The sequence below is a fragment of the Geotrypetes seraphini genome, chromosome 7 (assembly GCF_902459505.1).
Source record: "Geotrypetes seraphini chromosome 7, aGeoSer1.1, whole genome shotgun sequence".
Taxonomy (NCBI): domain Eukaryota; kingdom Metazoa; phylum Chordata; class Amphibia; order Gymnophiona; family Dermophiidae; genus Geotrypetes; species Geotrypetes seraphini.
The window spans coordinates 175658620-175673333 of record NC_047090.1 but is presented as its reverse complement, the minus strand read 5'-3'; the positions used below and the strand labels follow the sequence as shown (position 1 = coordinate 175673333).

Below are 14714 nucleotides of genomic sequence, written 5' to 3'. Positions count from 1 at the left end.
CATAGCTTCTTCTCTGGGGCATTGCCCCTGCTTACCTATCACAAGACAAGTGATTATATTTTGATGCAATAATGGTAATGGGATTTGATATACCGCATTTCCGTGCTAAATCAAAGTAGTTTATACAATCATTACACGAAGGTGCTTTCTCTGTCCCAGGTGGGCAATGCAGGGTTAAGTGACTTGCCCATAGTCACAAGGAGATGCAGCAGGAATCAAGCCCAGCTCCCCAGGTTCTCAGCACACTACGCCAACCATTAGGCTACTCCCCCTGCTCCCTAAATAACAGATTTAACTGTAGATTTATCAAGAGAAAAAAAAGGGAGTCTGCCTCTTCCGCAGCAGACCCCCCCCTTTTTTTCTCTTGTTTTTTGGGGATTTGTTTGTGTTTCGGCACTTCTGTGACCCTTTGTTTCTCTTCTTCCAGGGCTGGGGTCTTTAAGGAATCTCAGGGCCTTGGCTACTTCTTATTTGCTGTAACCTGCCGGTCTGTTGTTACGGGAGAGAGAAGATTGGAATGGAACTTTCTTTTTGTTCAGGGGGGGGGGGAATTATTGTGATGGAGGTGTGGTTAAAAATTTGATGATATTCCTATCGTTCTTTGCAGTTCTTGTCACCATTCTTGTTTTGCTATGTTCTTCTTTTTTTTTTATTATCAGTTTTCAAATTAAATTACAAGAATAAACTCTTTGTCACAGCAATACAGCATGAAATTTAAACTAAGGAAATCTTTAAACAGTTAAAAAAAACCAGTCAATAGCTCCTTAGACCTCAAACAGTGGACAGTGGAGGAGGAATCCCGAATAAGTGAAGAGAAACAAATTCAAATAATTAGTTAATCAAGAAAAAGCTTAACAGCTAAGAATCCCATTGTTACTAACTACTGTTCACAATGATTAGACTAAACATTCCCTGTGGCCAACTTCTTCAAATCCAAGAAAGCTCGGAACTGTTCAGGAGAATAAAATACATATTTAACCCTTAGATATTTAACTAGGAATTTACAGGGGTAGGCTAAGAGAAAAGTACCTCCCAAAGACATTCGGCCTCTTTTACAAAGCCGCATGGCAACAGCCCCGAAGCTCTTTAAATCTCTATGGAGCTTCGGGGCTTTTAGCGCAGCGCAGCGCAGCAGCTAGCGTGGCTTTGTAAAAGAGGCCGATTATTTCAGGTCTCACTATAAGAAACAATTTCCTAGGTTCCTGTGTCTGTCAAGCCATATCAGGGTATATATAAACTGTGAAGAGCGAACGTTGCTCTGTACTTCTCAATTGTTTTCCTGGTTGTATTTTTGTATCAATAAAAATTGTTTGAATCCTAACTGTAAATTTATCCATTGGCATGGCAGAAATATCTACAGGAAACTTTCTTGGAGTTATATTATGTGACTGTGAATAGATGCTTAGGGTTTTTTGTCTTGGTTTTATTGCGTTTTTGTTTCTGTCGTACGTTATTATTTGTTGTTTGCTGATTTTGTATGTTTGTATTGTTTCCCACCCAGATTTGTAGATAGGCAGATTATAAATAATTTTAAATAATATAAATAAGAGGGAAGGTATTAACATGGGCTACCATTAAAACAGATTATTTTACTGTTAACCCGTTATTAGTAAGTAAGGGCCTCTTCTATCAAACTGTGCTAGCAGTTTTTAGCGCAGAGAGCCGCGCTGAATGGCCCGCGCTGCCCCTGACGCTCATAGGAACTCTCTGAGCGGGCCATTCAGCGTGGCTCACCACGGTACAAACTGCTAGCGCAGTTTGATAGAAGAGGCCCTAGGTCTCACTGCATAAAATGGGACCTGTGTTTAAAATAGCAATAGCTAGTGCTGAAATAACATTTATTTATTAACTGCCCAATACAAATGTACCCGACGCTGTACAAATCCACATACAATAAATAAAATGATAGAAGAGTCAAATTAAAAGCATTGCCAGAGGATGCGGTGAGAGTGGTTAATGCAGCTGGTTTTAAAAAATGGTTTGAACAAGTTCCTGGAGGAAAGGTCCATAGTCTGTTACTGGGATAGACATGGGGGGGGAGCTACTGCTTGCCCTTGATTGGTACAATAGAATGTTGCTACTATTTGGACAAGTTCCTGGAGGAAAAGTCCATAGTCTGTTATTGAGAAAGACATGAGGGAAGCCACTGCTTGCCCTGTATTGGTAGCAGGGAATATTGCTATATCTTGGGTTTTGGCCTGGTACTAGTGACCTGGATTGGCCACCGTGAGAACAGGCTACTGGGCTTGATGGACCATAAGGCTGTTCTTATGTTGGGTTTTTGCCATGTACTTGTGACCTGGATTGGCCACTGGGAACACAGGGTACTAGGCTAGATGGACCATTGGTCTGATCCATTAAGGCTATTCATATTTTCTTAAAATAAACAATTGACAAACATTTTATAAACTGACTCACAGATTGTCCTGCTTACAAGACTTCCTTCATTGTAATTAGTAATTCAAAGTAACTGTAATTAGTAATTCATTGAAATTCCTTCATTGTAATTAGTTTACCACTGAAGCTAATTTCCAAAGGCCTGTTGCCCATATCTATAACTACCAAATACCCTTCTTCATCTGGCACAGACCCACATGTAATTCCACTTCAAATATTCTAGGGAAAAGGTTCCTATGTATTTTAATATAAAGTTATTTTATTCCCAAAAATAAGTTCTGTTTTAATTTTTATTGAATTTATATAGACAGATGTGAACCAAATTAACTCCACATAATATTTACTACAAAGGCAAATCGAATTAGAGCGCGCTAAACGCTAACACATCCGTAGACCAACAGGCACGTGTTAGCGTTTAGCGCGCTCTAATTCGATTAGCTTGCGCTAATTGGTTAGCGCACAGCGCGCTCTAATTCAATTAGTGTGCGCTAGTTGGTTAGCGCACCTTAGTAAAAGAGGGCCTTACTCTCCGATTTCATATTTTTTATTATTTCTACTTGTCCAAAATTCGGTACGGCTCTATGATGTATTCAAAAAGTTTGTGTATGAGAAATTCACACTTCTCTTTTTCAAGTGACAGTGCCGCTAGCCCAAAAGTAAAGGACCTTGCCTTTGATAGATATAGTTCTACCTTGTACCATTGATACTTGAACAAGGTTAAGAACCAAGCGATGTCTATGTTATTGTGGGGATGCAACACCACAGACCACAGCTTGTTGCTGTTAATAATGTATGCCAATCAATAATAATAAAACGCTAGAGCGCGCATATGCTCTCAAAAATTCGTGAGAGTCCTGGCGCCGTGAGGTGTGCTTCTGTGCCAGTCCTCACGGTGCCTGCGCTAGCTGGAGGCACGTGTGCCAGCGACTCCTCCCTCCCGGCTCAACCGTCCTCCCAAGGCGAGAAGGACCAAAAAAAATTTCGTCTCCACAGGGGGATTCGGCGCTCACGACGGGCTGCGTCTTCCTGCCTCGGCCTCTCAGCTGGTGCGAGCACTGTGGCGCGGCCAAGTCTGCCGCTTAGTAAACGTAAATAAAAGGGCTTCGCTTCCATAACCAGGCTCCACGCAGACACATCAACAGTTAATGCTGCCCAAGCGCCGTCCACTGACGTCCCCGCCTAAAACGGCGGATGGCTCGAGTCTCGCGGCGGTCAATCGCCGAGCCGTCGATTTCTCGCCAGAGGGCGGGGTGACGCCGGAGGCAACGTCTTCTTGGGAGGAGGCGGGAAGGCGGCCAAGGGCGGCGAGTGGCAGCCGACCGGGGGGAGGAAGTATCGCCAGCAGGTAGGCCAGGCTTGGGCGCAGGAGGGACGCAGGCAGGCTGGCTTCAGGGGAGGGGTGGGACAAAGGCTGAAAGACAGTAAGGGGGACATAGGAAGGAAGGAAGGAAGGAGAGAGAGGCAGAGAAGGGGTGAGGGTTGTAAGCAGAAGAAACACAGAAAGGTCTGGACCAAAGGGGAAAGACAGGAGGCAGATGCTGGACTATGAGAGGTGCAGACAAGGAAGGGGGGGGGGAGACCCTGAGGAAGAACAGAGAGATGGACGATCATAACAGAGGAGGAAGAGAGAGACAAAGAAAAAAACCCAGACAGACAGACATCTCTAGCACCCGTTAATGTAACGGGCTTAAAGACTAGTAAATAAATAAAAACCAACCTGCCCCAGGAAGTGTTTCCTTCTCACCGAGCTTCTGCTGTAGAGCTTAATTAGAAAATTAATTCCTTGTTCTTTCTGTGTCACTGGGAAAATCATCATTTCTCCCCATTGCACTTGGGAATTGGTAGACTTCAGAGGGCGGGTCTTCTTCTTGTAAACCAACCCTTCCGTACTAAACATTTCTGCCTTCACATAGAAATCTGAATGATGAAAATTTAGAACAGGCATGGTGGTAATTAAGAACCATGGTTGTGTCAGTATGCTAAAAGGTCATTATATACAGTATACATATCTAAAGCATATAAGGAGGCAGATTTTTCAAAACAGCAAAGAAAACCAACTAGTTTTTAAGTTTATTTTCAGTTGCAACCTGGCTTGTTGGGACTGATAATGGTTTAAATATAGTCTGTAAAACTTAGCGGTGTAACCCAATCAGCTAGAGTTAAATTAAGCCAGCTATCAAAGTGTTCAGAGAAGGCCTTCCCCCAACCAAACTCTGCTCCCACAGAGTACCTTTTTTTTTTTTTAAGAGAAAAATGTAGCTGTTTAGTAAAATTACTCCTATTACTATTTATCATTTCTACAGCTGGATGACTAGTGTCAGACACTCAGTGGGGTAATTTTTTCCTTGATGATTCTAGCCCTATAACAGCAAGCTGGCTAGATCCCTTTGAACATCAGCCCTCTTAGTTTCTATTTAATTTTAGCCAGACTTATTTTTAACCTAATAAGTCCTCGCTCTTTTTTTAATTTTTATTCCTTCATGCAATAGCATCCACCTTAAAACAACTGCAAACCCTTCAAAATACAGCAATTAGACTTCTATTTAAGATAGAGCGCTAATATCCCATCATTGGCTTCCTGTCAAACAGAGAATTGTCTACAAAATACTATTTCTGACTTTCAGGGCTTTCCTGCCAGTTATGACGATCCCCCTACCGTCCAGCTCATAGTGTACACTCTTGAAACAATCATCTTAGTCCTCCCTAGCCCAAAACAGGCCCATTTTGAGACATCAAAAAAAAAAAGAAAGTCAAATTCTACCGAAAAATCCCAAAGCATAAAAAAGTTGGGTAAAATACGACTCTTTGCCAGTGAATACATCTTCAAAACACTTTATTATATTTCCACAGAACCCAATGTGGATCCACATTTTGGCAATATGTGGTAAACAACAGGATATAGTATTGAAGTAGTCATACAAACAAAAGCAGTAGGTCAACCAAGATAAAACCTAAAGCATTGGAGGGTACAATCTTCACCAGCATCTGTCTTTTGAATGGAATAAATTGCCAATCTCAATACGCAGCATAATTTCAATTAAAGATTTCAAGGTGCCTATAAAGTCCTGTTTTTTTGTGCAAGCCTTCTAGATTGCTCTAGTTTTGTGGAGCAGTTTGGGTTACTCCTGTACAAACATCTCTCCTTTTACTTATCTCTGCGTTATAGTACAATCCCTAATCCTAGGTCTACTAGATTACTGCAACATCCTCTACCTCCCCTGCAACAATGACTAAACAACTACAAACAATCCAAAATAAAGCTCTGAGACTCGTCTACTCATTGAAGCATACATCAACTCACACTGGCTACCAATTCAAGAAATAATACTATTTAAATTCTACTGTATGCTATTTAAAACTTTAAACGGAGACAGTCCAACCTACCTGAACAACTGCCTCATCCAAACTACCTTAACCAGACATAGAAAAACACACACCCCATTCACACACCCTCCAATCAAAGAAGTTAAACAGAAAAAACTATATGATAGCCTCCTAGCCACTCAAGCAGCAAAACTAGATAACCAAATCTCCAATCTACTGCTAACTACCCCATACTACAAGATGTTCAGAAAAGAAATAAAAACTATACTCTTCAAGAAATCCCTGAAACAGTCTTAACATCACAAATACCTTCCTTCCTCCCACCTTCTTCCTGCCTCACAGATACTACTCGATCTACTCTTTACCTTCTCTAGAAATGACCAATGATCTTTCCATTGTAACCCACCGTTTATAACTCTTTTGTAATCCGCCTTGAACCGCAAGGTAATGGCGGAATAGAAATCTCTAATGTAATGTAATATGTTTGCAATGTGTATCTTTTCTTTCCTTACTTTTATTTTTAGACAGTAAACCACTTAGTTCTGTTTGTGCAGTTTTAGCGGTATAAAATAATTTGAAATAAATACAGAAATAAGTTGCACATTCCATTCTAGCTATCTAACACCCTTGGGTGTATGTGTGGTTTAGACCTGCAACTAGACCTTAGCAGTGCGTTCGACCTAGTTGACCACAAAATCATGCTACTGTGCCTTGATGCAATAGGAATCTCGGGAAAGGTAAAGAAATGGTTCCAAGAATTCCTAACAAACAGATCCTACCAAGTAACTAGCAACGGAAATTACTCCAACACATGGAAAAACCTGTCGGGGGTGCCCCAAGGCTCCCCACTATCACCCACATTGTTCAATCAACATCTACATCGCATCCTTAGGTCACCTACTACAAAAATTAAACTTAAAGCACTATATATACGCAGACATATCCATCCTAATCCCCTTAAAATGACATCACAAATAAAATTATAGATAACCTCTCACACACAATGATAGAAATCGAAAAATGGACCACCAGCTACAAACTAAAACTAAACACAGAGAAAACAAAAGTCTTTTTGGCAAGCCCAACGACAAAATAACGAAAACGTCATTAAAAATAAACGACAACAAATATCCAATTTCCAATACCATAAAAATACTGGGTATCACTCTAGACACTCACTTAACCTTGGCTGACCACACAAACCTACTGGTGAAGAAATGCTTTTACACGCTGTGGAAGCTAAGGACTATTAAAAAATACTTTGACACAACATCCTTTAGATTACTGGTACAGTCGCTGATCCTATCTACCCTAGATTACTGCAACATCGCCTACCTGGTATCCCCCAAAAAACAGTACAAAAATTAAGATTAGTGCAAAACACTGCAGTTCGCTTTGATCTTCGGACTGAGAAAAAAAAAAAAGACCACATTAGCCCCTATTACAAAAAATTGCACTGGCTACCAGTGGAGGCGTGAATACTGTTCAAATTTGCATGCATCTGTTAATTCAAACAAGTCTGGGGCCTAGCACCTTCCTACCTTCAAACACACTTCACTCTACACAACCCCACACGAACAACCAGAAACAAAAACATCTTTTCATACCCAAAGATCACAGGCTGCAAATACAAATCCTTCCTAGACAGAACCTTCATGTTCCCAGCAAACAGACAGCAATCCTGGCTGGGAAACCACATAAATAAAGCCAGATAGACTTACAACACATTCCGAAAATCAATTAAAATCGCTCTATTTGATAAATTCCTTGCCTAAGCAGAAGACCTGTCTCATGTATTCTCTCCCCATGTAACCCCAATGTATTATGTAACTTCTTTCTTCTTTCATGGATTCTTTCCCCATTTAACTCCAATTTATTATGTAATATCTTTTCTTCATGCATTCTATAATTCGCTGATTGTCCAGCCTTCTTTCAATGTGAACCGCCTAGAAGTCATTTGACTATGGCGGTATAGAAAAATAAAGTTATTATCATTACTAGTCTTATAGCCCGTTACATTAACGGGTGCTAGAATGTGTGTGTGTGTGGTTTTATTTCTTTTTCTCTCTCCTTAGCCGCTTTCTGTATTTCTGTCTTTCTTTTTTTTTTCCTTGGCTGTCCACCACCACCCTTTCTCCCTTCCTTTTACCTCCCCTATGTCCTCCACCACCCCATCACTGCTCACCTTATCCATCAGCAGCCCTTTAATTGATCTTTTTATGTTTTTATTTCATTCTTGTCTCTGTTTCCGGGTTCAACTCTTAGTTTCCATTCTTTCTTCTCCTCCCACGCTTTCTGCAATTATATTCTTTTCTCCTTCTAAAAATGCATTTCTTGTTGCCTGTCTCCATTCTTTGAATATTCTTACCAGACTGTCTTCCTTTCACTATTCTATTCAATTTTCCCCCTCCTTCTAGTTTTTCCATTGCTGCCTCCTAGTTCCATTTCTGCCTTTTCCTTCAGCCTCATCATCTAATTTCTCATGCCTTCCTCATTTCTCCTTATCTGACCCTTTATCCTGGTCTTTCCTTTCCCCTACTTCATTGCTTTTTCCTTTTTCCCATCTTATTCCTCTCCCCCTTTCCTTACCTCATCATCATTATTACCCCCAAGCCAATTCTCTTCCTCCCTTCCCAGATCGGATCCCCCATGAAGCGTAAGAGTGCTTCGTTACATTTCTGCCTTTTACAGCTGCCCAGGCCAGAATTTCACTTTAACAGTGTGTGACACTATAGTGCTGTGCGACTCAATGTGCCAGTTGAGCCCAGGCAATACATACACGTCATGGAATGCTGGGGGTGATGCGGGGTGGTTTCTCTGTCTCTCTAAGCGTCGGCGCCATGTCCCGCCTGGTGTGAGCGGTGCTGGGCTGTACTTTGCTCACGCTTCACGGATGGGCGAGGAGGGCCGAGCGGCTCCAGGCCCGCAGCTCTGTCCCGGCGGTTCAAACGTGCATACGTTCAAAATTGTTATGCCGACCGTTGAACTGGAAGCCTTCGCTCGGAGGGCGTGACGTCAGCCTCAGGTTCAAGTTCAGGCGCGGAAGTCGCGGCTGAGGACCAGCTCGTTCGCCGACTTGGGTTCGGGGCCTTCCGGTGTTGCAGGAGCGGAGCGTACCGGACTTCTGGAGGCGATCGGGTGGGAGGCTCAACGGGGATTGGGGGGGGGGGCAGGGGCGAAGACGATGACGATGAAGAAAGAACCGTAGGCGCGCATGCGCACTCCTGCAATGCCACGGACCTACATCTCACAGATCAGGGATTACAGATCACACAGGTCTTAGTGCGCATGCGCGTCTAGCGTTTTATTATATAGGATGAGGAAGATTCACTCCAATTTATATTTTCACATCATAAAAAGTTTTTCCACACAGATACACCTGTGAATAACTGAGCTTAGGGGAGATACCACTGTGCTGAATTTGAAAGAAATGGAAGTAGGGGACCTCACAACTAGCATACAGTTTGGGTAATCATAGAGCTTTGCGTCCAACGGAGGGCCTGTATAGCCAGTTCTGCTTTTAACCCACCGCACGGACAGAAATGTAGTCTCAAGTTGGTATCTCAACAGAGGAATCAAAACTAGATCTCTGTACAAATCAGTGGGATAAAACCAAGCCTAGACTTAGCACTATATGGTCCCAGTCACACAAAGAGATGAAACAGGTGCAGTAGATCAACAGGATGACCTGGTACAAGGAATCTGGGATAAAAAGATGGTAAGAAAAAGATAATGATCCAGTACGGCACAAAAAAAGATTTATTTTATAACACAAACCTAACGTGGCCATGATTCTGGAGACAGCACCTTCAAAAAGATATAAAAAGGCTGGAGTCGATCCAGAGAAAGGCCACTAAAATGGTGTGTGATCTTTGTCATAAGGCATAAGGGGACAGACTTAAAGATCTCAATATGTTTACTTAGGAGGAAAGGCGGGAGAGGGGAGATATGATAGAGACATTTAAATACCTATGTGACATAAATGCGCAAGAGTTGAGTCTTTTTTATTTGAAAGGAAGCTCTGGAATGAGAGAGCATAGGATGAAGTTAAGAGGTGATAGGCTCAGGAGTAATTTAAGGAAATACTTTTTTTTTACAGAAAGGGTGGTAGATGTGTGGAATAGTCTCCTGGTGGGGAGATAGACTGTGTCTGAATTCAAGAAGGCGTGGGATATTTATTTTTTTATTTATTCAATTTTCTATACCGCTCTCCAAGGGGAGCTCAACGGTTTACACGAGTTTATTCAGGTATTCAAGCATTTTTCCCTGTCTGTCCTGGTGGGCTCACAATCTATCTAATGTACCTGGGGCAAGGGGGGGGGGGATTACCGTATTTCCCCATATATAGGTCGTGGCCTACACATGGGTTTTACAAACCTGCCTATGGGGCACGGTTTACTTAAATGGCCTATTTAAATGTTTAAAAATCATCCCCCCGTACCTTTTTAAAATCCCCCTGAAATACATCCCTTACTGCCGGCTGCCTCCTTGAATCTCGCGGTGCAGGGCATTTGCGATCTTTTCGGCATCCAGCCTGGCCCCACACCGTTAGCTGAATGAATGCCGGATTGTAATGCAGGAAGCCCCTCTTTCCACCGACAGCCAACCGCACAGTCTGACCTCCATCGCAGCATGTGGCATTCACGTAGAAAAGAAGCAAAACAAAAAGGCGACAATCCCTGCAGTGAGAAAAGGAACCCCCAAGCCTCCTGCAGAATAGTAACAGCATCTGACGGCCACATGTGGGAAGTGCCGTGTCACATGATGCCGGGTACCCGGGTAATTGGCCAGCCTGAACTTTTCCTGCCCACTATAAATAGTTTGGCAGCAGAAATGCCTTAAAGCGGCCAGGAAAGAGGAGCGCTCAATCTCCGGCGGATGTGAAGAAAGCGAGCTCAGGAGGAAGCCAGGCAGGTCAGAGGGGTAGATGGGCACAGCCTGTCTCTGTAATGGGTGGGGGGGGGGGGGGCGCGATTTTGCTGACACCGGGTTTTCTTCTGCTCAGCGAGGGTGGGTCTTCAAAGTCTGGAGAAACGGAGTTGAGGCGTCAGATTTTGGGATCGATATAAAACAGTGGGGAGGGAGTTTTGCCAGGCAAGGCAGTATTGCTTTCTTTCCACCCCACAAAGTTTGCTGTATGATGGAAAACTCCTTTACTGTGAAATGTCTCATCCCGTCCCAAGCCGCGAGATTTGAGGAGGCAGCTGGCCAGCAGGTAATGTACGGGTAAGATAAGCCGCAGCTAATACCATGGGGCAGCTTATCTACTGGTTTTAAAACATAGAAAGCTGTCTGCTGTGGCCTATACTAGGGGGCGACCTATATATGGGGAAACATGGTAAGTGACTTGCCCAGGGTCACAAGGAGCAACGTGGGTTTGAACTAGAGAATGACACGGTGACAAAATTCATCACCGTTCCCGTCCCCGCGGATAACCGCGGGAAATAATCCCATGTCATTTTCTAATATCTATTTCAACCTCAGTCCTTCTACACCAGCATTCTTCAAAGCAAAGCTTGCGGGTCAGTGGTTGTGCCCAATTATACTCTGATTCTTCCTTTTCTCCTTAAAGAATGACATGAAGATGGTTTCCCACGGTTATCCGCGGGGACGGGAACGGTGATTAATTTTGTCACCGTGTCATTCTCTAGTTTGAACTCACAACCCCCAGGGTGCTGAGGCTGTAATTTTAACCACTGTGCCACACTCTCCCCACGTGGGATCTCTTAGAGAGAGGAAGAGATAATGGTTACTACGGGTGGGCAGACTAGATGGGCCATTTGGCCTTTATCTGCCATCATGTTTCTATGATTCAGCAGATGCCAGCTTCAGGAGTATAATAGCAACACTCCTCGACAACAATAGGTAATGGCATAAACTTTGATTTTTCATGTAAATCTCACAGTCGCTTCATCGGCTGGTCAGAAGGACTGCCGGCAACAAAAGAAAACTTTAAATCCTTTTTTATGCCATACTAGTTCATTCTTTTCATCATCATCTGTTTTATCCTGGATTCTTTGCACCAGGTCATCTTGTTGGATCATTTTATGGTTCTGGCACTCCTGCAGCAAGTTACAGTCAAGCCCATCCTGGTACCTTCTCCTAATGCAGCTGACCACTATGGTAACGTTATCCATTGCCAATCCTGCCTTCTACCATTGATTTCTCATGCATGGAGGTACAATACATTTCTAATTACAGGCAGTCCCCGAGTTATAGACACCCGACTTAAGTAAGACTCGTACTTAAGAACATGGTTGCGGTTTCATTTGATTTCACCGAGTGGCACAGACTCCTACACTTCTCCTGTAGCAGAGTAAGGAATGATGCACGGCCACATTAAGAACAATGTATGGTGGCACATGCTGTACCTTAGAGGGAACACTGGTAGGTTAGCCCTTTGGTCAGCTGGGAGCAGAGATAAGCAGCAAGAATCTGAAAATCTACAAGTTCTGAGTTACATACAAATCCGACTTAAGAACAGGTTTAAAAACCTTAACTCGTTCTTAACCCGGGGACTACCTGTACAGCATTTCTGACACAGTTAATTGATTTTTGCTCAACACCGGGATAGGGCTGTGCAAATATTATCCCACACATTTTTACTACTGTTTAAACTGATATAGGTCACAGAGCATGAGTAATGAAACCCGTGACTTATGAGTCTGTCTCCTTCTTGACATTATCCTTCCAGGAAGCGATCTCTACAATCAATGGTGGAATTCGCGGCCTTGAAAGTATTCATTACTCACTTAGGGACAGTGGTGTGGATGAACTTGGGAGGTTTTGCGCTTTAAGAATCTGTAGCTGAATCCTGCTGTTTATTGCTTGGAAACAGGTTCCTATTTGAATTTCGGCAGGGCAAACCTGAATAAGAAAAAACAGTATATATACATATATAAGGGGAATCTTCAAATATCTGTATAACCTTCTTTTCTAGACAAACTTCTAATCCCTTACTGCTCATCACGGACCCTTAGATCAGCCGATCAAAACCTGCTATCTGTTCCCACAATTAAAGAATTTTTCTATACGAGAAAGACTAACTTTTCTGTAGTCACTCCTACCCTATGGAACGCATTGCCATCCCATATTCGCCACGAGAAATCAACTGATAAATTTAAGACTAAATTAAAAACATTCTTATTTCAAGACGCGTTCTTTTGCTCCTAAGTATAATCTATTCTACAGTACTTCAATCGCTTTCAAGAAGCGATCCCAGTCCTTATGTTTCATCCTTCCCTTTTCCATTCCCTTTTTTTTTTTTTGAACTATGTAATTTTTTTCACTTCCTTCTGTTTATTCCCTACCATCACTTTCCAGTATGTCTAGTTAACAGTCTAAATGTTCACAATCCCCCTTTTTTTTTTATCTTATATATTGTATTAGTTTTATCTTTTATCTTATTTTAACTTATAAACCGGCTAGATACTTGCTGATAGTTGGTATAGTAAAATTTAATAAACTTGAAACTATAATGGAAATGACTGGAATCTTGTATTCCTTTTTTAACAGGGGTCTCCAAAGTATGGCCCGTGAAAGAATTGTGCGGAAATGTGCCAATTGGACTAAGTTTCCAATGAGAATCCGCAAAAAAAAACCCAACATTAATTAAAATTGTGTTCAAAATATATTGATATTCCATATTATGTTCATATTAATATTATTCACACCTTTAATACAGAATCGTAATTGTATACTTCGCGGTATTTCTTCGTACTTCTTCAGCCTAGATCGACAGTGTCAATTTGCGGCGTTGTAGGTAGCTCTGGCGCTGTGGCGCTGTAACTAATGTTTAAATTGAATCTGGAAGATTTTATAAAAAACCCAAAACAGCTTTCTATCATTCACATTAATGGTTTTATTATAATTTGTGATGAAAATATGAGAATTTGCTGGTAGTGTTCATCGTCATTAATATACGAAAATTTAATCTCGCATACTCGGTAATTAGTGTATAAAATTTTCTGCTTTCAATAAATAACTCTAGATATACGAGTTATCTTTTTTTTTTTTTTAAACTACGGCCCGCTGAAAGTGCTGAAGTACCCAATGTGGCCCTCGTGGCGTAAAGTTTGGAGACCCCTGCTTTATAAAAATGAGAACAATGTTTGTAGAATCTATTAGGAGCCTAGTTCATGAATAAGTTCACGTAATGCGTTCATTCGTATGGATGGAAGCTTTTGAAGAGGCCCTTCCATAACAGGATATCTGGGTATGCATTTGATGGCTTCAGTCTAGACCAGAAAGCACATATTTATTTGATTTTAAATCCCATCCTCCCAGAAGAGCTCAGAACGGGTTACAAGTTTACATACATAACAAAGCATGATAAAATATAACATGACAAAAAACATGGCACGGTGTGACACAGCATGATGAGCATTGCATGGTAAAACATAAGATGGCAGCTTAGCATGGCAAACCTAGGGCCTGTTTTACAAAGCTGCGCGGTAACGGTCCCGAAGCCCATAGAGATTTAAAGGGGCTTCGGGGCTGTTGCCGTGCGGCTTTGTAAAACAGGCAGCTAGTCAAATATACAAGCTTAGCATAGCATGATACAAGTGGAGGGGCATTTTCAAAACATACGTCTAAGTCCGATTTGGACATATGGTGCTAAACGTCCAAAGTCAGCAGTAAGAAAATGAAAACCACCATACGTCTAGAAATAGAGGATTAAAAAAAAAAAACCAACTATCTTGACGTTGTCTCTATATACCCAGATCCCCCAGGATGAAGCACTTCAGGTTATAAGGGAGTCGCTCCAGAAAAGAGACACCCACCGCATATCCACTGAATTCCTTATGCAGTTAGCCTCTTGGGTCATCAAAAGGAATTATTTTCAGTATCAACATCAATTTTTCCAGCAAACGCAGGGGGTGGCGATGGGTGCCACCCTGGCCCCCTCTGTAGCGGCCCTTTATATGGCAAGATTTGAAGAAACTTGGGTATATACATCTACATGGAATTCTCAGATTTGTTTTTGGGGCAGA

The 14714-nt window shown here is 42.1% G+C and overlaps 1 protein-coding gene across 6 annotated transcripts in view; it reads right to left on the bottom strand.

The window, feature by feature from the left end:
- TC2N (tandem C2 domains, nuclear) overlaps window positions 1-14714 on the bottom strand; it is a 137316-nt gene that overhangs the window by 10772 nt on the left and 111830 nt on the right. For 5 of the 6 annotated variants that reach the window (XM_033951809.1, XM_033951811.1, XM_033951806.1 and 2 more), the window contains 2 exons: window positions 12474-12588; window positions 4115-4314 (listed from right to left, as the gene is read on the bottom strand). In XM_033951809.1, coding sequence (XP_033807700.1) covers window positions 4115-4314; window positions 12474-12588 — 315 coding nt within the window. The remainder of the gene's footprint in view (window positions 1-4114; window positions 4315-12473; window positions 12589-14714) is intronic. The other variant, XM_033951812.1, reaches the window with a different exon arrangement.